The 22,355-nt window shown below is 34.6% G+C and overlaps 1 protein-coding gene across 3 annotated transcripts; it reads right to left on the bottom strand.

Moving 5' to 3' along the window:
* Positions 1–1,561: 1,561 nt before the first annotated feature.
* DEPDC1 (DEP domain containing 1) lies at positions 1,562–21,521 on the bottom strand. Of its 3 annotated transcripts, XM_045835452.1 has the most exons (12): positions 21,374–21,521; positions 19,380–19,645; positions 16,006–16,162; positions 15,461–15,576; positions 14,899–15,029; positions 13,392–13,439; positions 10,198–10,338; positions 7,868–8,719; positions 7,261–7,433; positions 5,399–5,575; positions 4,242–4,427; positions 1,562–3,550 (listed from the first exon to the last, which is right to left on the bottom strand). In XM_045835452.1, exons 1-12 carry the CDS (start codon positions 21,419–21,421, stop codon positions 3,428–3,430), a joined length of 2,418 nt encoding a protein of 805 aa, XP_045691408.1. In that variant the 5' UTR covers positions 21,422–21,521; the 3' UTR covers positions 1,562–3,427. The 3 variants fall into 3 exon arrangements, with proteins under 3 accessions (XP_045691408.1, XP_045691410.1, XP_045691409.1); XM_045835454.1 differs by lacking the exon at positions 7,868–8,719; XM_045835453.1 differs by lacking the exon at positions 10,198–10,338.
* Between the last annotated feature and the right edge of the window lie 834 nt (positions 21,522–22,355).

Genomic DNA, 22,355 nt, shown 5'->3' with positions numbered 1-22,355 from the left:
GCAAAGGGTAGGAGCTCCTTTTTCCTCTCTGCTGTGTAGAATTCCATTGTGTAAATGTACCATAGTTTTTTGATCCACTCATTTACTGATGGGCACTTAGGCTGTTTCTAGCACTTGGCTATTGTAAATTGGGCTGCTGTGAACATTGGGATGTATAGGTTCTTTTGGATTGGTGTTTCAGGGCTCTTAGTGTATAATCCCAGCAGTGGAATTGCTGGGTCAAAAGTCAGTTTTATTTTTATCTGAGGAAATTCCATACTGTTTTCCACAGTGGCTGCACCAGTCTGCATTCCCACCAACAGTGCACTAGGGTTCCCTTTTCTTTGCATCCTCTCCAACACTTGTTTGTTGATTTGTTTATTATGGCCATTCTAACTGGTGTGAAGTGGTATCTCACTGTGGTTTTAATTTGTATCTCTCTGATGACTAGTGATGCTGAGCATCTTTTCATATGTCTCTGGGCCCTCTGTATGCCCTCCTTGGAGAAGTGCCTGTTTAAGTCTTTTGCCCATTTCCTAATTGGGTTGTTTGTCTGCCTGGAGTGGAGTTGTGTGAGTTCTTTATGTATTTTGGAAGTCAAACCCTTGTCCATGGTATCATTGGAAAACACATTTTTCCATATAGTTGGTTCTCTTTTCATTTTAATGTTTTCTTTAATTATGCAAAAGCTTTTTAATTTGATGAGGTCCCATTTGTTTATTCTTCATGTCCCTTGTTTTAGGGGACATATCAGTGAAAATGTTGCTGTGTGGAATGTCAGAGATTTTCCTGCTGATGTTTTCCTCCAGGCCTTTTAGGGTATCATGACTTATATTTAAGTCTTTTATCCACCTTGCATTTATTTATGTGTATAGTGTAAGTTGGTGGTTGAGTTTCATTTTTTTGCATGTACCTGTCCAGATTTCCCAACATCATTTGTTGAAGAGGCTATTTTTATTCCATTTTATGCTTCTTCCCCCTTTGTCAAATATTAATTGGCCAGAGACTTGGGTTTATTCCTGGGCTCTCCGTTCTGTTCTATTGGTCCATGTGCCTGTTTTTATGCCAGTACCAGGTTGTTTTGATTACAGCAGCCTTGTAATACAGTTTGATATCAGGTATTTTGATCCCTCCTGCTTTGTTCTTCTTTCCCAAAATTGCTGCAGCTATTTGGGGTCGTTTATGGTTCCATATAAACTTCTGAAATGTTTGTTCTGTATCTGTGAATGAACCAACTATTTACAATTATATTTTGGTTCATTTCTACCCAAAGCAATTGAAAGTACTATGTATTTTTCTGGATCTCACCTAGTACTTTAATTTTAGCTGATTTTAATAAAACTGCTAATAGTTATAAAGTACTTAGTCTATACTAGACACTGTGCTAAACACTTTACATGCATTATTCTATTTAATTCTCCCAGCAATCCTAAAATGAGAGGTACTATTATCGTCTGTTTTACAGATAAGAAAACTGAGACTTAGAAAGAAAGTAACTTGTCTGAGGTTACATATAAATTGCATGGTAGGATTCAAAACTGACTTCAGAGTCCACATTATTAAAGTGTTACACCATATTTATTTTGTAATCTCAACACTAATGCAGATGAAAATTTACCATGTTTTTATAATATTTATATTAATATCAATAAATACAAAAACAAAATTAAGTTGTTACAAAACCCATAGTAATTTTTTATCTCAACATGCAACATAATTCACATTATTAAACACCTTTAAACAGAAGTTTTAACACACAAACACCTTGGAAAGAACTCTTAATATGGTCCAATACTTTGATAGCTAAGGTTTTCTGGGCAAAATATCATTATTATTTTCTGTCAAATTTTTAATAAAACATAGTAATTTCAAAGGGAACATTGTCATTTTATAGTGTGACAGTATAACGAGAAATCAGAGAAGTCATTGGACAGTAAGTGTTTATTACTTCCCAGGCATCATGTATGTCTTTACATTTAAGAAATGAGTATTAAACGATCTTGGAGTAACAGAAAGGAGAAAAACGGCTTCAATTTTGTGCTGAATCAATCAAACCTAAATTTGGAGAACCTTGTATTATGATAAGAGGCATTTATACTGGCATTTTTTTATAAGAAAAAAGCCAGTATCCAGCTTGACATTTATTTTATAAAAAATGTTTTGGGCACTGATTCTCTAAGTTGGTTGAGTATTGGAATCACGGAGAAAGTTTGAAAAATACTGATGCCTACATACAGTGATTTTCAATTGGTGTGCTGCAAGAATTTTCCAAACATGAAACTCCTGATTATTTAGTTAGGGACACCGATCTCTTTTCCTTTAGATTCCCAAATTAAAAAAAAAAATGACAACAGCCAACACAACAATCGTCATCAGGTGTGAATGAATCAAAATTCTACCTTAGTATATTTTTTGTGTGTGCCACAGAATCTTATTGTAGTAATGAGTAATTAGTTATGTGCGTCATGAGATGAAAAAGGTTGAAAATGCTGCTATATACCATCTCTCTACATTTGGATTTAATGTAAAAACTCTCCAGGTGATTCTAATAAGCAATAGTTTAAAAACCACAGCCTGGAGAATTATTCCGTAGTCACAGTCGTCAGTCTTCAGCTGAAGGCCTCCTGGTGACTTGATATCAGGGGGGTGTATTGTTATTAAGTATATGTTGGGTGTATGTCCCACGATTAGAAAATAAATACTTCTAGGGAAGAGATTTTGTGTTATTTATCACTGCCTCTGCATAACTGAAATAATGAAAGGTAGTTACCAAATAAATATCTTTTGAATGAACACATGATTGCCTTATACTTAGATATTCATTGAAAAAAAATGAATGACTGAAGCAGTTAGGTTAAATTCTTAAGGTAAACCAAAGTATTATATATGCATACTTAAAAAACACAAACATATATAAATAGATCAAAAGTAGAAACAATATACAAAAGAGTGCAATATTTAGCTGTTGAGAATTCACTGAGTTTTCAAATATTCTTCACATTCTTATCCTTAGAAACAAAAGTAACCCTAAACAACTAATTCTTTAAGCTAATATACATAAGCACACATGCTGATGTTTTCTTTCAAAAACAGAATTATAGCTTAATCTTGCTGAATACATGTCAGTTTTCAAAATTCAAGTAAATACAATTTTAGTACACACATGATAGCTTTTCCAGGTAGTTGTATAACAAACAAAGGATTGTTTCCGATTAAAATATCTGGTAACATCTATTGTTATTTTCTCTCAGTTGGGATCCGCTAACTTCTTAGCAGTCTCACATCAATAAAAACTATTTTGGCACCTCCTTATATAATGCATCTTATTTAGAAAAAACTAATTATAAATAGACCTCTTTTTTAAAAAGTTGTGGGATTCTTAGATATGGTTTCATTTACTAAAGTACTACAAATATAATATAATTTATAATTCAGTTAGTATCTTACACTACTTTGGTTTTCTTAAAATTAACATTGGTTGCTTGATTGTAGGTTTGTCATCAAAAAGTGCTGCTTCACTCTCTGTGGTTGGAAATCTTTTCCGATATATCAGAGGATACTCCTTCTGAAACTTAAAAATGAGGTGAGGACTTAGAGGGTGTTGAACATTATTATCTTAGGTGAAGCAAGAGTAGAATATTTTAAAAGAATTCAGTGCATTACAGAGGTGAGTATCCTTTCAATTCATCCTCGTTACTCCCTCTGCTTTCTCATTTACAAAACGTATGCTGTAACGTTTCTTAGATCTCAGCATTAACTTTCTAGGATTCTCTCCTGCTAAATCTCCCCCCAAATTCCAGATCTTCTTCTTTCCCACTGGTAAAGCCTATAAAGGTCAAAGAGATCAAGTACATTTTATATTTCTTTGAGCATCTCAGACCTGAAATTAGACTCACATGAGTCTGAAACTAGACTCAGAATCATGTGGCTACTGATTTTTGATGCAGAGCTAAAATTCCTAAATGGTAATGATGAGTCACTAAAAGGTATATGATATAATTCAAATTTTGTGACTGTTTTACTATTCTAATCTAAACTGTAATCATACAGAACACCAGAAGTAAAAGAGTGTACCTGTTATTAATATTAAAATTTAAGGGTAAAGAGTAAAATCAGGCAGGTAGTCATAGGTAGCTTATATATTCAATATTTAAAATCCAAAATATTAAAATGAGAAATTAAAATCTAAGTATTATGAAATAATAATCAGCAATAACATATTACAAAATATTTACACAATGAGAACTTGCTCCTTCTCTTACCTGTTTTAGTTTTTTCCTTTTTTCCTTTAGAGGCAAACTCTTGTTTTTAATAATATTCTCTAAAAGTTCAGCAATTGCATTTTGAGAGGTAGAAAGTTTTTGTTCCTCAAACTCCTGAGCACTGACCTGCTTACAGTATGAATATGTTGGCAAAGGAACAATCAGCCCATCTCCAGGATTTTTAACCTGTGGTGAACAAAATAATACAGTCCAAGCTACTAATTCTGGTCATGTACCCATTTGGTAAAGTGTTCTTGTGATGGGTTTTGGTACTTATTATTTTGCCACCAAACACTCAACACTTTAAGAAGGGACTAAATTCCAGCTCTCCACAAACTAGTAGTCTTGATTCAATAAATCATTTAACTTTTTTTGGTCTGTAAAATGTCCCACAGTTACATGAAATAATGCATATAGTGTTTAGCACACAAAAACATTAAATAATAGTAGCTATCATCATTATTACTATTAATCATGCATCTTATTATTTTAACTACAAAAGAATAACAACTGAAGTGGTATTCTAATTCATCTTAAGACATGAATGTTCTAACATAGTAACAGTTACAGTCTTCTACTGTTTTGAGGTGCAGGGTCATGGGCTCAGTGTATAATATCTCTTCCTAAGAGAAAGAAATTATAGAGGATGGTTATAATTATAAGCCAGGGCAATATTAGAATGGTATATGTGGGAAGAAACATGAATATATGTGCTGGTGTATATGTTCAGTATTCCCCCTCTCCTTGTAACAGCTCCTTCCCATTGTACTCCCCACTATCCTGGCCTTTTTTGAAAAACAAGGTTGTACACTTAATCCAGATTTGGCCAATCAGAGTCCATACTAAGAACTTTTCAAACTGAAGGTAGAGGGATGGCTCTTTTTTCCCTTTGGATTGCAAACATTAAGTCTGTATCTCAAGAGCTTTAATCAGCCATATTCCCATCATGTGAAGGGCCATTTGTCAAATACAGGACTAAAATGGAAATAAGAGATGGAGGAATGAAAACAGTCCTATTGATATTTGAGTCCCCAGATTCTGTCTATAACCTTTTAGAGGTTATTTATGTGAACTGATCAAGTGTCCCTTTCTGACTAGGCTAGGAATGAGTTTGCTACTTGAAAAGTGCAGAGAATTTTAGAAGTTATAATACATACATGGCCCCTTTTAAAGTAGTCAAGATGTTTCTCCACTGCAGCCTGTAAGTAAGAGGGTACTTGAAAAATTTCCTGATGATGATCCATTAAGAAAGAAACTAATCTTGCAGCAAGAAGTTCATCAAGATCCACTTCTTCAGCACAGCACAGCACACACCGAGAAAAAGTGTGTATCATCTAAAAACATGTTAAAAGATGTGAATTTCAAAACAAGATTTTATATAACTTAGAGTATCACTAATTTCTGGGTAGCATTATGCTTAAGTATTGAGATAAAGTGATAAGCAGGCTTCAGCTTAAAAATGAGAAAAATAATTTATTATATTAGAAGGGTAAGAATGTCTATTATTCTTTTTAAAGTATTAAGTATTTCCTTGATATAATCCCAAAGGATATGAAAGACAGACTTTTCTTTCATTTCATCACAATTTCATCAGCAAATGCCATAGGTTTCATTAATACCATACCGATATGTTGTTTAAAGACTCCTAGAGAGCAACTATTAGAGACTATTAAGTTAATCCCACAAAAACACAAACTGGAAGAAAATATAACACATAAATGTTAGTGGTTACAAGGAGTCTTCAAACTCAGGGATAAATTTTATGTTTCAAAGTTCATTTACTCTCATTTATATCCATATAACCCACTAACTATATAAAACACCCATACACACCTACCTCATTCTAAAATAATTGGAATATCAAAATTCTATTTAAGCATTTTTACATAATACACAATAAGCATACTGAATGAAAATATTTTTGGTTTTATCCCTGCACGTCAGGCAGGTTTTCCTATCTCCTTCCAAAGTTTAGTCCTCAGCTTTTTATTCTTCTTTCTCAGCTTCACAGAACTCATTTCCTCTCAGCACCTCAACTACCACATCCCCACAAAATCTGCCTTCTGCCCTGACCTTTCTTTACTGGACTCACATTTCCAACATTATGTTCAATACATTTCTCTTGGATGTCCTATAACTTGAAACTCAGAAAGTATAAACACCAAACTTATATCCTTCCTACTCGTGTTTCTCAAAATATGCTACTTCCGTATGCTTTTATGTGGTGCTACAATTACTTAAGAATAATTCTTCCTCTTTATATTGGATTTGTTTTGTTAAAGAACTGTCCTTAATAAGAGGAAAAATAGAGTTTAATTCCTTGCTACAAAAACCTCTTGTAAATTGAAGCTGAATTGTGAGGAAAAGGTAGCTTTTGAGAGAGACAGACAGAGAGAGAAAGAGGGGAAGGAAGAGGAAGGAAGGAAGAAGAAAGGAGGAGGAGGAGGAAGAAGAGGAGAAGGAGGAGAAAAGAGATACTATATTCAAGAGTTCATTTCCAATCAATTCTACACATAAACACCTCTGCCCTCATCCTCATATAGAACATGAGACAGCTTTATAGTAGTTTCTTCTAACTCCTTGTTCACAATGACATGTCATCCTGATTCACACAATTCATGAAATAAAATGTACCACAATTTCTGAAACACTTTCACTTACTATACATGCATTTCCATTAGTTCTCTGCTTCACAGTTAGTGCCCTTCACCTTTTGACAGTGTCTACATATCCTGTTCCTTCCCCACCAAACAGAATTGACATAAGGCAATATAATATGGTCTGACTATGAAGTGATATAGGATGACTGAAGAGGCAGAGTCCTCAGACAAGATAAAGATCAAGATGGATTAATATACATTTTGTTTCTAGGAAAGATTAGATTTTTAAGAGCCTTTCTAACCCAAGAAACTAGGACTTTAAGACCACAACATCACTCTAGTAGTACTTTTAGATGGTTTGGTTTTCCTTTTTTGGTTTATGTACAAGGGCTTATTCTTTCTTTAAGAAATCAACTTACCAGTGATCTTGTACCCATTGCATCATGAAGTTGGGGCATATCAACATTTTGACTTATTCGAGAAATCATGCGCATTAAAAGTTGAAGCTTTCTACGGTTTGGTGGGGGAAGTAACAAACAACATAACTGTAGTGCATTGATGGCAACCCTCTCTAAATGAGGCTGCAGCAAACCTGGAAGGCAAAGTTCCCCACCCCCCAAAAAACATCATCAATGACTTTAGTTGCTTTCATACTATCAGCATATGGTTACATCAGGAACACAAAATAATATTTTAGTATTTCATTTAATCTATTCTTAGAAGTTTCCACATTTCTCAAAAGCATGGTAAGATTCTCATTAATTTCTTCATAACTTATTTGAGTATTAACATCCTATACTTATTACAAATAAAGTGAATCAGAGTAAGTCAAATTGAAGGAAAAGAAAGTGCTTTAGGTTAAGTAGAATAATTCTTGGTCATGCCATGCCAAGAGTCTTTTACAATAAGAACTTTCTTTTTGGAGGGCGGGGGGGGAAGCAATTTCAGAGAAGAAAAGCCATGTAAGCAAAACAGTTAGTAAACACTAAAAGTTAATATTACATGCATTGAAAGCAACAACCTTACTTTGTGTGCCAGTCAACATAGAAGAAGCTGAAGGTAAAGAATTTTCTGAAAGTTCTATTGTACTTTTGCAGAGTCTTTTATTGATTGTGGTACTAGACTCTCTGAGTTCACCTTTCACAGCTGTTTGTACACTTGTGCTGCCTCGTCCAAGATTTGGTTTCATGATAATTTCAGCCACTGGCATGTTGATATAACTGTTTTTCCTTGTACTACTTCTTAAAAGTAAACTCTGAGATCTACAAAGCTGTCTTGACTTGCTTTTCCCATTACGTAACTCCTCTTGATCTTGAACAGTCATAGTAGAGGTTTTCTTAAAACCAACACAGAGTGGTTTTTGAATACTTTCTTCTGAATGAAGACTCATTGTGGATTCCTGTTTGGTCTCAGACTCTAAAAATTGTTTATTAGTTTGTCCTTCTATGTTCAGAACAGATTGATGGAAAACAGTGGAGACCTCTTTCCTTGAACTCCCTGGTAAATCTATAATTCCTTCTAAAGAACAGCACCTTGGTTTGATGTTAGAGGATAAAACATGCACACTACTTAAGCCTATTAAATTATAACAGCTTCCTCCTATTATGTCATTAGCACTGGCTCTTCTGTTTTTTAAATCAACTAGCTGCATTTTCTTAACACATTTTTCTTGAAATCCGAGATCGCTTATCTGCAGTCTCTCAGTAGTATCTGATTCTTCTTTGTTTTTGTCTTTACGAAGCAGACTGAGAAGAAGGCACTCAGTTGATTTGAAGGAATTCAAACTGTTTAACTGAAGGATTTTTGAAGACTGTGGATCATCTTGGATTTTATGTATCCCACTGGGTCTATCTGAAACTGTGATGTAGCCACAAACAACTACCAGGAAATGAAACAAAAATTAAGATGCAACTGTATGACAGTGGACAACAATAAAACAAAAACAATAGTAAAGTTAACAAAATAAAGCATTACTATAGTACATACTGTTAGTATAGTACAAATAGCAGTTGCTGAATTCAGAAGCCACTCAAATAGGACACATGCAACATTCAGTTACAAAGTGCAAGACTGACTAGAGGTTTTCCAATCTGTGATATCAATAACTTTAAAATTTATTTCAAGAATCGAATAGATTGAGTCAAATTCATTATAGATATCTATTCAGTCTACAAGTATTACAAAGCTCCTAATTATGACTGTAATATAATAAAATATTAATTTTGATTTGTCTCTGTTACCCAGCATAGAGCTCCTAAAATGCTTAGAATTTCTGGAGTGATAAGAGTCTTTTTTTAAAAAAATTTTATTTATGTATTTATAGAGGGAAGGGAAGGCGAAAGAGAGGAGAGAAACATCAATGTATGTTTGCCTCTCCTGGCCCACAACCCAGGCATGTGCCCTCACTGGGAATTGAACCAGTGACACTTTGATTTGCAGGCCATCACTCAATTCACTGAGCCATACCAGTCAGGGCTGATAAGAGTCTTCTGTTATTCATAATAAACCTGTGTGAGCACATCAGTTTATGCTAATGAGGGAACTTAAGGCTGGCCTTGCTTAGAAGGTTGGAATCTCCAGCCCTAACTCAGACATCTCTGGAGGGGTTGGAGACCTAATCCAATCAACAATGACAAATGACTTAATCGATCATGCCTATGTAAGGAAATTTCAGTTAAAACCCTGAAATGATAAGTTTAAAGGAGATTACAGGTTGGGGAAAACATGGATGTGCTTAGGAGGCTGGCATTCTTGAAGAGGGCATGGAAGCCCATAGCTTACCCTGTGTATCTTCTTCCATTTGGCTCTTCCTGCCTTGAATGCTTTATAGTAAACTGGTGATCATTAAGTAAAGTACTTTCTAGAGTTCTATGAGTCCCTGTAGTGAACTATTAAACCTCAGGGGTGTCACGGGCACCCCTGAACGGGTAGTTAGGTGGGGTGGGGGGCGGTAAGGTGCAGAAAAAGAGTGAGTAAACCTGAAGACCTCATTTGTAGCTGGTGTCTGAAGTGAGGGCAGTCTTGTGGAACTCAGCCCTTAGTCTGTGGAATCCGAGCTAGCAATGGGCAGTTTGTATCAGGCTTTGTCCTTAATTTGTGGGGTCTGGACTAGCTCTGGGTAGTGTAAAAAATAAATTGAGTTGTAGGACACCCAATTGGTGTGGAGAACTGGTGTTGGAATGATATGCTTGAATTACTGAAAACACTACAACAGCAACCAGAGTATTCCTGAATTTTAAAGTAATGTATTGCCTGTTACCTTCATATTTACCTATACTTTTTGATCTTTTAAATCATGGGAGACTTAAAAACTTTAATAAAGTGAATTTAAATAATAAGCAAAAATCTATACATACCCAAAATGTTCACAAATAATTCATAATATTCAAAGGTAAGAAGAGGTTCAGGAAGATCTAGAAAATAATCTGCAATTGTTCTGAATACATCTCGTTCAAATCCAATATAAGTTGGATTATTCATATCATTACTTCTTGGCCCTAAGAAGTAAATGGCAAAAAAAAAAGGCACACTTTTAAATATATCTATAAAAAGTATAAAACCTGTATTTCATGAAGGAGCTATGTTTAACAATAAATTCTGTCACAGTTCAAACATTTAATGCAGGGGTATCAAATTCATTTTTACCAGGGGCCACATCAGCCTTGCAGTTGCCTTCAAAGGGCCAAAATAATTTTAGGACTGTATAAATGAAACTACTCCTTAAATGTTAAGGAGTTGAAATTACATTTGGCCCTTCGAAGGCAACCGTGAGGCTGATGTGGCTGATATGGCCCCTGGTGAAACTAAGTTTGAAACCCCCGATTTAATGGGCATTGTACACGTCACTCTCATTATCTTTTCAGTAGAAATCACTGCAAGCAATTAGAATTTAAAAAATATGTATATGCCTGAAAAACTGCATATAAAGCAAAATTTGAAATATATTTTAAAAGCACTAGGGAAGTTTACTTTAATGGAATTTTATCACAATTCATTTTATAAAGCAAAGAATATTTAGATACTGCAAATAATTCCTACAAATTATCTTTTGCAAATTTATATTTTTATGAATATATTTTGCCTGATCTAAAGCACACCCTTAATTAGTTTAAACAGTATCTTTATGTTTTTGTTTCATTAGCTTAACATTATTGAAATAACTGTGACTGTCCTGGCTGGTGTAGCTCAGTGGATTAAGCATGGGCCTGCAAACCGAAGGGTACCCGGTTCCATTGGGTTGCCGGACAGGTCCCCAGTTGGGGGGCACATGAAAGGCAACCACACATTGATGTTTCTCTCCCTCTCTTTCTCCTTCCCTTCCCCTCTCTATAAAAATAAATAAAAATCTTAAAAAAAAAGAAAGAATCATAACTACTCATTAGTGTTTCCTCAGAAATAAGATCTGATCTCACGTTATAGATGAGGAAACTGAAACTCAGAGTAACCTGCTTCAAGATGAAAAAGCCTGTGGTAGCAAAGCTAGAATTAGAATTTAGAGCAGTGTAAAGTGAGAGCAATACCCAGGACCTTGAGGTCCAATAACATTTAAAATGTGGCCCATGAATTAGATAATCAGAATCATCCAATATGCCTATTAAAAATATAAGCTCCTCTATACAAAATCTGTGGAAGTGGAGCTTGGTATTACTGAAGTAGAAATGTTTGCTTCTGCTTTACTAATTTAGTAGTTTCCAAACACTGATCTTGGCATCTTTGTTGTAAGAATCTTGAGGCATAGTTAAAAAAAGGTTCCTGACATGCTGAATCAACTGAATAAAAATCTTTGGCAAATCTCCCTAGGGACTGTGATATGCATTCAAGTTTGAGAGTCAGTATGTTGTCTTTCAACTTAAAATCTTTCTCTTCCCAAATCCAAATGACTCTCTCCTGTTTCTAAACTTTTGTATAGTCCCACCTGTGTGAATATACACAATGAAAAAAGATGAAAGAAAACAAATCACATACAGATATTTAATACCTTAAAGGCTAATAGGGTTTTGTGTAAAGCAAAATTAAACGTTTTTCTAAGAAGGACATAAGAAATAGTCTCAATATGTAGAATAAAAATTGATAATCATTAGAAATTTTCTAAGAGAAAATGCTACGGTGGAATTAAAAATATAAAATTTATAGTTAGAGACTCTAGGTTTGAATACACAGCTCCTTATGCATTGGAAGACTTTTCTAAACCTTAGTATTCTTTCTAGGAACAAAAATAGTAATAGCATATTGATCACTGATTCTTATGTCACAGGATAACTGTGGGAGATTAAATAACAAGTAAATGTCTTAACACTTCTTTGGCTACATATATTGTCATTAAACTGGAATCCAGGAAATTATATCTTGGGTGTCACTTAAGTATAACATGGACTGGGAAGAAAGAGAAGACACAAATCTCTTAAGATGGGCATCAGAGAAATCCCTGGAAGTATGCTTATCTGAGCTGCAAACCATGGTCAAGATACAAGAATGAAGGGCATTTAGGTGGGGAAGGTAGAAAGACAAATCTTAAGATTATGACCAAGATCTTTACCTCGATTTAACAAATAAAATCTTTGTAACTTTCATTATTTACTTTATTGTTCTGTTATTTTGTCATATTGACACCCAGTGGACAACAAGGGAATATGTACTTATCTTGGTCATTAATAAAATACTAATTTTATAAAAAACAATACCTTTGTAACAAAATATTAAAATATAATTTAACTTTTCATGATTCAGCATCACATACCTGTGTATATTTTTAAAACTGATTTTGAAATCAGTTAGGGTTTTGTACCCAAACAAGGGTCTTAAACTATAAAAATCAATTATCACTGATCACTGTGAAAAAAATCTTGATGAAAAAAATTCTTGAATGTTGAAGCAGGGTACAGTGGCAAGGGTTATGAAGTGGGTTTTATGAGACTTCATTTCTTTTTCTTAAATTAATTTATTTTTAGAGAGAGAGAGAGAGAGAGAGGGAGGGAAGGAAGGACAGAGAGATACAGAGACAGAGAGAGAAACATCCATTTGCTGTTTCACTAAGTTATGCATTCATTAGTTGCTTCTTGTATGTGCCCTGACTGGAGATCAAACCCACAACCTTGGAGTATGGGGACGACAGTCTAACCAACTGAGCTGTATGGTCAGGGCCAAGACTTCATTTCTGATGGAAACCTTCTATTTAGAAGCTGCTTTACTTATAGGTTTTTATTTGAACTTTTTGGGCCTCAATGAGGCAACTGATGTATAGATTTTACCTAAAAACTGCTTAAGATCCTCTAGCCTACAATTTTATGATTTATGAAAACTGAGCTATAAATGATGGGCTTGAATTTCAAAATCACCATCTGCATAGAAAAAGGGCTCTATAGCATACTCACATGGAAAGAAATGTAATTAGTTCTACTAGATTTCCATTTAAACATCGAAAGAAATTATACACAGTACTTTAATTTTATCAGGATCTTAATATATTATTTAAAAAACTTTCTCAGTTCTTATATTATCAATGTAAAACATATATATATATGTATGTATGTATATATAGTGTTTAACTTACAATTTGCTAGGCACTTCATGGCAGATAATACCCAATGAGGAAGATCATCTATACATAAAAAATATTAACATTGTTTAGTAATTCACAAATTTTTGATAGTATATTTAAAACTTAACACATTATATATAATTATATATGTATATACACATGTATGTAGGTATGTATATGTGTATTACCAAGATTAAAAATTATTACATGTTTAACAAGACAGAGGGCCAAGGCAATAATTTAAAATACAAGTTTAAAAAGTTATGTATCTTTAAGTTTGACTCTTCCCACAAAACTAAAACAATTAGCTACCCTAAATCAAGGATTAATTATTTTATGGGGAGTGGTTAGGAAATAAATTGACATTCATCTTTATTTATTACCATTATCTTTCTTTATCCTCATTTCTGTCTGACTACAGCTATGCTGTTTGAATATTACTGATTTGAATAAGACCTATGATTGACACAAGTTATATTTGAATATGTGTGCTTTCACAGTGAGGCTTGCTTCAAATATTTCACTTGTCACTAACTAAAATATGCTGTGTAAAATTTAGCAATTTTTGATACAAACATAAAAACCACACATACACTTGACTTGAAAAATTTATGGTTATAAAGAACAGAAAGCTTGGATAACTGCATATCCTGCTGATTATTTTATGTAATGAACCACGGGAATGGCCCAAAACCAAAAGCTTATGTAACATAACTTTTAAGTTTTGACATTCACTATTTATTCCTTCAATTAAAACCTCAAAGTTCTTGCTACAAAATACTCCCCAAAGTAGTGCATGTCAATTAATTACATAGATAGCAATTAATTATTAAAAAATGACTCAACATTTTAAGTAGATTTATTGATACATTTTTTATAATCTGTTTTCTAATATGTCTGGCTTGACTTATTTCCCTGACTTTCCTATCTTAGATCTGACTATATAATGGTCAATACATTACATATGTAATGTAATATATTAACATATAATGTTTATAAATTAATATATAAATAAAGTTATATATACACACACACAAACTGGTGCTCCTTAGAATACTGGTCTTGAGAGGCAGGGCTTATTTTATTGTGTTACTTCAGTTTTGCATATATGTCTTGGCCACTTTAAATTTGTATATAACTACTCATGTAAGCTCCAAGAAAGCCTTACCATTCCTCTACTTTAGCATAATGCCTGGAACATTATAGGTCTTCAATAAAATGTGGCTAATAAATAGTTTTAATTATATTTGCATACCTTTTTTTGGACGCCTAACCCTGCCATTTTTAAAAAATCATGAATCCACCTTAAGACCTAAAGTAATATTATATGTGATAATCACTTTAAAAATATTCCACTGTGATTGCTAAAGCACCCGTGATAAAGCAACAGTCTCCTGGATGCTCTCCCAATCAAGCTATTCTGCCTCCTACATTGTGGTCTCTGTGCACTCCCACAATAGCTGTAACAACCTTTGTTAGCAAGTTTAAAATGATTCCAACTTCTTCTACTGATACCCACCTGATCTGTCTTGTAGTATAACTACTCCATGTTTACTTGTATTGGTCATGTTGTATATTACATATTGAGGAATTACTTGTTTTGGATTTATGACTTCCTCCAGGGATGACACACCTAAAATGGTTTGCAGGCTAAATAGAAGAAAGAATATAAACATTTTTCCTTCATAAAATAAGTTGGAAAGAACATAAATATGAAAGAGTTTGGCAAACAGACATAGCCATCAGAGTATTTTGTTTTTGTTTTTTCTGAACCCAAACTTTGAAGGCTTATATTTAGTATTGACTTTCAAATATATTTATCTTAATAACTTTTAAAGGATTCTGAAATATAGACAACAAATTATAGCTATAACTTAGGTTAAAAAAAAGCAAATCATACTGAAAATATTCTATTTCTACTCTAGTGTGACTACAGCAAGAATATTAAGAAACACATATACAGGTTAAATTCTAAGCTTTGAGAACTAAACTGTTCTTTTGCATTTTCATGTCTGGATGAAAATGGCAAATGGACATTCTAAACATCTGTGGAACTTAGTTACAGTTTTGTTTTAGCTTACTAGGTAAGAATAGTACATCTCCAAACTTCTTCAACATCTTTCTGGCTTATTTCTCTATTACCAACTGAGTTTTCTTGATCTTCATTGATTTCACAGTTCACGTTTTCTTTATTTTCCTGAAAAAAGAAAATTACTTTGGTTTAATACTATGCTCAAAATAAGGAAATACTGAACTGACACCACTCCTAGTATATAGTAATTTGATTTGTATTAGGCCATGTGGAGTTATAAGATAAGTGTCACCTGAAGAAATAATGTAACATAAAAGCTCTTGGTTTTGTAGCTGTCCCTGTCACCCTCAAATCAATTTAAAATAAGCATGTTAAATTATACCATTACTGTTTTAAGTATGTCTCCCTACCATTTTTTACTATTGTTTCTATGGGTTCCAAACAAATTTACACATACACTGTTAGAATATAATGTAGATTAAGAGTTTCAAACACTGTCTTTGAACACTAAAGAATCATTTACTTTTAATGATTCTATTATTAAGCACATGATAATTATATTTAAAGTAATAATTAGTAAAAAGGATGTTTTACCTGAGAGAATTGTAATCCATGCTTTTTAGGCATTCTACGAGATAAGTTTCGTAATTTAAAAATACTGTCTTTATCTTTGGAAAAGTTCTCTGTGCTGTTTTTTCTCAATTCTGGAGGCCTTCGTGGAGGAGATTTAAGTGGAGAATTTGCAGGAAATCTAGTTTAAGAATAATATGCAATTAAATGAGATCACAAACTGTTAGTACCTATCTATCTTAAGAATCACATAAAATTGGTCTACATATCAAGGAATGAAAATTCTACATAAATTGATTTTTCCATTAAACCTTTAAAATTATTTTAAGTTTTCTGCTTTCTTTAGTATGCTGTGAATATTTTGAGTTTAATTCTGGATAATTTAGGGTTATTATTAGAATCAATTATGTTGGAGAGGTATCACTTACATATAAAATGGTTTAGAATGTTACATTTTCTAATTTTTTTTCAAAAGTTACCTAATTTGTATATATTTTCTGCCCTTTGACTGTAATTGTTCCAATTTTCAGAACTTGGTCTGGTACTTTTTTTGATTACAAAGCATTTTCCTTTTATTTTAATATGCAATATTTCAACAATACAAACAAATACAGAAAATATTATAATATAAAACATCTGCCCTGGCTGATGTAGCTCAGTGGATTGAGCGTGGGCTGGGAACCAAAGTGTCCCAGGTTTGATTCCCAGCCAGGGTACATTCCTGGATTGCAGGCCATAACCCCCAGCAACCGCACATTGATGTTTCTCTCTCTCTCCCTCTCCCTCCCTCCCTCCCTTCCCTCTCTAAAAATAAATAAATAAAATCTTAAAAAAAAACCCATCTATGTATATAGCCATCAACCAATGCAAATAACATTTTACCATAAATTTCATTATATTTTCTTTTTTTTAAATGAAATTCTTTCCTTATTCTATTTCTCTCTTCCTAAGGGAAATTATTAACCTATAGTTATTGTAATTTTTTTGCTCATTTTTTTGCTTTAAGTAAACATAAAAACAACACATTGTTCAGTGGTTTTTCACTCAATGGTTATCTTTTATCATATATTAAATTTATGTATAAGTTTTTAGTGATCTTAAAAGTTCTTATTCCTCTATTTTAAAAATAATTCTTATATTCCCTCATATGTTTTATTTTCATGCATAGGTATTTAACTCATATATAAGTTATACCAAGTTCCCACATATGTATAGGTTTGTATTCTCAATACTTTATTGTTTTAATTTAAGTTAAACCCTGATATCAGGTTAAGGAAATTTTCCCCTCCTTGATCTTCAAAATTGCCTTGGACCTTACATTACTAAATAAACTTTAGAATATACTTATCAAATTCTAAAAAATTTATATAGGGATTTTGAATAAAAATGCACTGACTTCATCAATTTGGGAAGAAGTGACTTATTTATGGTATTAAGTCTTCTCATTCATGAAGAGGATATGTTTCTCCACTTATTACTACCTTCAATATAATTTTATAATTTTCCCCAATAAGGTCTTACACCTTATTGTTTTTTATAAACTTTACTTTTATGTACATTATAGTTACTATTGTAATAAAGACTGGAGGCAGAAGGACTAGTTGAAGAATTATGCAGAATTCCAGGTAAGAAAGGATAATGGTCTAACAAAAAGAACATTTTTAGTGGAGAGATCAGGGAACTACTGAGGCAGCACAATGGAAATGGTTTGATAATTAAGTCATATTTAAAGGGGAGAGTAAAGAGAAAGAGTCAAAGAATCTATAAGGAAGATAGTGCCATTCATTCAGATATGACTATAGGAGAAAATTTTGGTTAAGATAGTGATTTTCTATATACTACATTCGAAGTGACTATCAGGCAAAAAAAAAGTGTCTAAAGCTCAGGAAAGATATTTGGGTTCGAGATTTGAAAGTCATGAAAAAAGTAGGTGAAGACATAGCATGAGAGTACCCATGGAGAGAGGGGAAGTGAAGAAAAGTCTAGGTCCTTGCAAACCAATAACATCTAAATGGTGAGCAGCAACAAAGGAGGCTACCAAAGTGACTAAGGAGTAGTTAAGAGAGGAAAGATTTCTAGTGTTACACAAAAGGAACTCTTCGTGTGCTTGTTATTGCAGTTTACATGCACAGCGAAAGTCATCTGATAACACAGGGAAGAATCGATTTCTCAGATATTTCATTCGAAAAGTACTAATTCTGTAGAGAAAAAAGCATGGCTATTAGAATCCAAACACCTAGTTTAATGGAAATACAGGGTCTGGCAGAAGTAACTCCTGCTTGAGTGTATTTGCTAAATTAATAATATGGGTGTAATAATGTATAGTTTTAACTTGAACATTTCACCTAAAATGTCATATGGTGTGCTTGAGTGTGATATTATGTTACAGAATTACGTGCTTATGATTTTGTAGTAAAAATCTGTAATAAAAGCAGGGGCGTTACTTGTGCCAGACCCCCCCTGTATAACAAAGAATCCTGGGTGCATGAGAGAAAAAGCAACGATGCTGAGGAACTCAAAAAGGCTCCACAGAGGAGGATACTACAGAGCTGACATGAATGAAAAGAAATGTATTTACTAGTCTGACAACTGAGTATGCTATTTCAAGGTAGAAGAGTGTATTTCACCCAGAGGGAAAATGACTTGTTAGAACATGATTTCAGCTTCAGCTTCCTCATCTGTAAAAAGAAGCTAATACCTATCCTCCTTAGGTATTCTAGGAATTAAATAAGAAAACATATAAATCATAAAGCAGGGTCTCTGGTACATAATAAACATTATTTCCTTTAATCTGTGGCCTATTTCTTGTTATTTATTACATAAATAATAAATATCACTTGTATTCCTTATTATATAAGGTCAGATGTTACTTGTAGGAAAGGACCTGGGACAACTTGTCTTGAAATTTTTGAATCTATGAAACTAAAGGTTTAATAATGATCTGTCGCCCTGGCCAGGTAGCTCACTTGGTTAGAATGTTGTCCTGATAGGCCAAGGTTGCGGCTTCAATCTCCCGTCAAGGCACATGCAAGAAGCAACCAATGAATACATAAATAAGTGGAACACAAATTGATGTTTTTTTCTTTCTCTCTCTCTAAAAATCAATAAAAAATAAAGATGTGTCCTTGAAATGCTGTAGAGCTTTCACAATATGCAGAAGTGCTAATATCTCACTTTCCTTCCAATTCTTTATTATATATACTATCTAGCATTTTAAAGTTTGAATTATGCAGCTATTAACTTTAACTTCTAAATTATTTTAATTAGATAAGAGCAGTTACAGTTCCCTACAGAAAATATTACTTCTTCTAAAGAAACTGTCTTTTTAGTAAAAGTATAATAGAAGTGGAGTTAAACTTTAGGTACTTCACTTTTGCAGTTATTTCTTTGTTTAGTACCTGAATAGCTGACTGTTGTCATAAAGATTTTCTGATCCCCATCTGCCTTTGATATCTTCAATTACATGATTCTTAAGAAATTTTCTCAATAGCTGGATAGTCTGTTGCCTTGTAACTTCAGGGCCAAAATTACTATTATTTCTTAATAGGTCATAAAGCCAATCCACTGCTTCTCCTGCTGTAAAACAATTGCCATATTTTCTAAAGTGTTGCCTGTGTTTTCTTAGAGGCATTCCATTTCGAAAAGATGTGGTCACTTCATTCCACTGCAAAAGAAGTAAAATAGTAAAATAAATAAACAACAAAGATGAAATCTCTTATTGATTTGAAATTAGGTAAAGAAAATTCTTTCTTTTGTATCTGATTACATATAATTTCATGAAGAAATCATTCATTTTATTTGTGCTACAGAAAATTTTATACCTCATACTGATTTATTTTTAGTAATTCTGTTATAACATTTTTATGTTACATTTTTTTTTTAACTAAAAGCACTTTGTTGGCTGGTTAACTTGTTTAGGAAACCTAGGAATAATGAAGAACTGCATTGAACCTGCCCTTTAGTCCTCAATAGTGAAAGTATTTATTCCTGTTTTTTAAAAAATCTGAACTAGTATTAATAGTATGCTAATTATTAATATTCTAAAAGTTTGGGTGATCTGAATTCCATGAATATTACTATCCCACTTTTAGATGAGGAATATGAAGCACAGAGGGATTTAATAATTTGATCACCGTCACACAGTTAAGTGATGAAACCAGGGGTTCAAACCCAGGTTTGATTGACTCTAGCACCCTGAACTTGTAACTACTATGCTGGCCACTGACAACTCATGGCAGGCCACAACTTCACTGGTAAAATACCTTTAATATTAAAATAGCTTACATATTTACTATAGTTATTTCTTATGTGAAGATTCCAATAGTGAACAAAGAACAGATGGGACAGTTTTAAGTCCACTGTGTAATGACACTGTGATATATCTACGTTTTCCAAACTGCCTTCAAATCACCCAAACTTTTAGGTTTGTGACAGCTCTAACAGTGGAGTGTGAAGGTAGTGGTGGCGGTACAGCCTAAACACACAACTTTCATTTGAAAAATCCTGCATTAGAGGTCAAGAAATCTGATTTGTAACCCAGCTATGCCACTGCTAGCTGTTATCACTTAACCTGTGGGCCCAACATCACAGCTCAAAATGAAACTGCTAAAAGCACAATATACACATTCTTTTCTTCCCACACCTCCACATTCCACATATTAATTTAAGAAACATACTGAGGTGCAACCTATCTTCTAGATAAGTTGTTTCTCATTCTACATACCATAACACACTTTCACATGCATGTCCTCTCCAGAAATCTCTTCGGGTGGGCATGTGTTATCAGCCCTACTTTACCGTGGAAACTGAGGCTCACCGAACTGACTGATGAGACTCTCCTAATGTCACATAACCAGTGGCACAGGATCCTCTCGGAAAATCCAAATGCGTGAGTACAAACCCAGTGACTACCTCAAATATTCCGGGTTTAGTTTGGACATAGTTGTTCCCTAGTGGTTGGTATTCAGCTGGTACGTCCTGCATTAAATTCTACAGAGCCAGAAAAACGAAAGTGTCACATTCGGGCCTGTCCCTAGTCTGATGCTAGAAAGCACTGAAACTTATTCGAATTCTTCTCGAATTCTGTGGATGTAGAAAAGCAGAATATCAGGCGTCAGACTGTTCTCGGACGTCCCAGGGACACCGACAACACACGGGCCAAGAGACCCCTATAACAAGGTGTGTAGGATCCGCCTTCGGGGGCGCCCGAAGCAAGCGAGGGTAACTGACCCATCCAGCAAAAGTTCCACGATACCTCTTAATTCCTTTTCAGCGAACCTAGAGGCCGTAGGAGCCATCCCTCCGCCCAAGATAAAAGCACGAAAGTTCTCAGGTAAAAGTGGTGGCAGCCATCACCTCGGAGGGCTACTCTGGTAGTTCCGAGGCGTCTTACCAGCTTGGTAGCCCGATAAGGACCAGGAGGCACGCTTCGATTCTCCATTCTGCCCACCGCCCACCGGGCCAGGAGGGGTCTGTCAGCACCAGGTGCGTTGCATGGCTGGGGATGGTAACCCTCCCGACAGTGTACCGGCGGCGGCTTGGCGCCGCACCTCCGCTGTCCCCGCCTCGGATTTGAATATCTCAGTCGGCTGCGCCGATTGGCTACGCCGTCGGGCCACGTGACGCGCCCCCCCCCCTCGGACCCGACCGCAGCCTAGCGAGGGGCGCGGAGGCTCTACGGTCCCTGAGGTGCTAGGAGAGTGGCTGGTACTGAACCTTTTGCGCGCGGGGGGGTGGGGCTGGGCTGGTGGGACCGACTCGCACCCTCACTCGGCTTCCCTGAAGCTGCTTCTCCCTTTTGCGGTCGTTGGCGCGGCAGAGTCAAGTTGCCTCACTCAGAACCGGTGAGGCGGTTTAGACACAAACATGATTGCTTGGGTCCAGCCTTTGGTTTAAGAGAATTTTAAATTTTAAACAAACAAGCAAACCCAAGACTTCTCTGCCTGGCCCTTAAAGGAGGTTCAGTAGTGGTTAGCATGCAAAACAATTCATCCCTGGGGAGTAACTTTCATCTGACAAACCCCTTGGTTTTGCTTCTAAAATACTTCCTTGGTACTTGTTGGAGGTCACCCTCGTACGTTTTCGCAGGTGCCATAATTCCGTTCTCCCCAATGCAAAAATGGAGGTCCCCTCACACCTGCCACCGTTAATATGGTAGTAAACTGCAGCGTGGGGAGAGTTCCATTAGTACACACAGCAAGCAGTTTCGGGAAGGTTCTGTGAAACTTGCCAAATAAAATCTATTACTATATCTTTATAGCCATCCTGGTTGTGTTTAGATCATGATTATACAGTTATGGGATTTTTGAAATCTACATTAATCCTCATTTTTCAAATGACAAAAACGTAGATCCGAGCATTAAAGAGACTTGTCC

The sequence above is a fragment of the Phyllostomus hastatus genome, unplaced genomic scaffold (genome assembly GCF_019186645.2).
Source record: "Phyllostomus hastatus isolate PE091 unplaced genomic scaffold, TTU_PhHast_1.1 phas_contig_209, whole genome shotgun sequence".
Classification (NCBI taxonomy): Eukaryota; Metazoa; Chordata; class Mammalia; order Chiroptera; family Phyllostomidae; genus Phyllostomus; species Phyllostomus hastatus.
The sequence above is the reverse complement of the archived record's forward strand: the minus strand, read 5'-3'. Positions and strand labels throughout refer to the sequence as shown.

What these genes read in the sequence shown, in the direction of transcription:
- DEPDC1 (XM_045835452.1), bottom strand. Translation starts at nt 21,421, where the DNA reads ATGGAGAATCGAAGCGTGCCTCCTGGTCCTTATCGGGCTACCAAGCTG. An exon ending in ATTATTTGTGAACATTTTGG is followed by an intron (nt 8,720 to 10,197) that starts GTATGTATAGAT and finishes ATTTCCTGGTAG; the next exon opens with TTGTTTGTGGCTACATCACA. An exon ending in CAATGGGTACAAGATCACTG is followed by an intron (nt 5,576 to 7,260) that starts GTAAGTTGATTT and finishes ACATGTTTTTAG; the next exon opens with ATGATACACACTTTTTCTCG.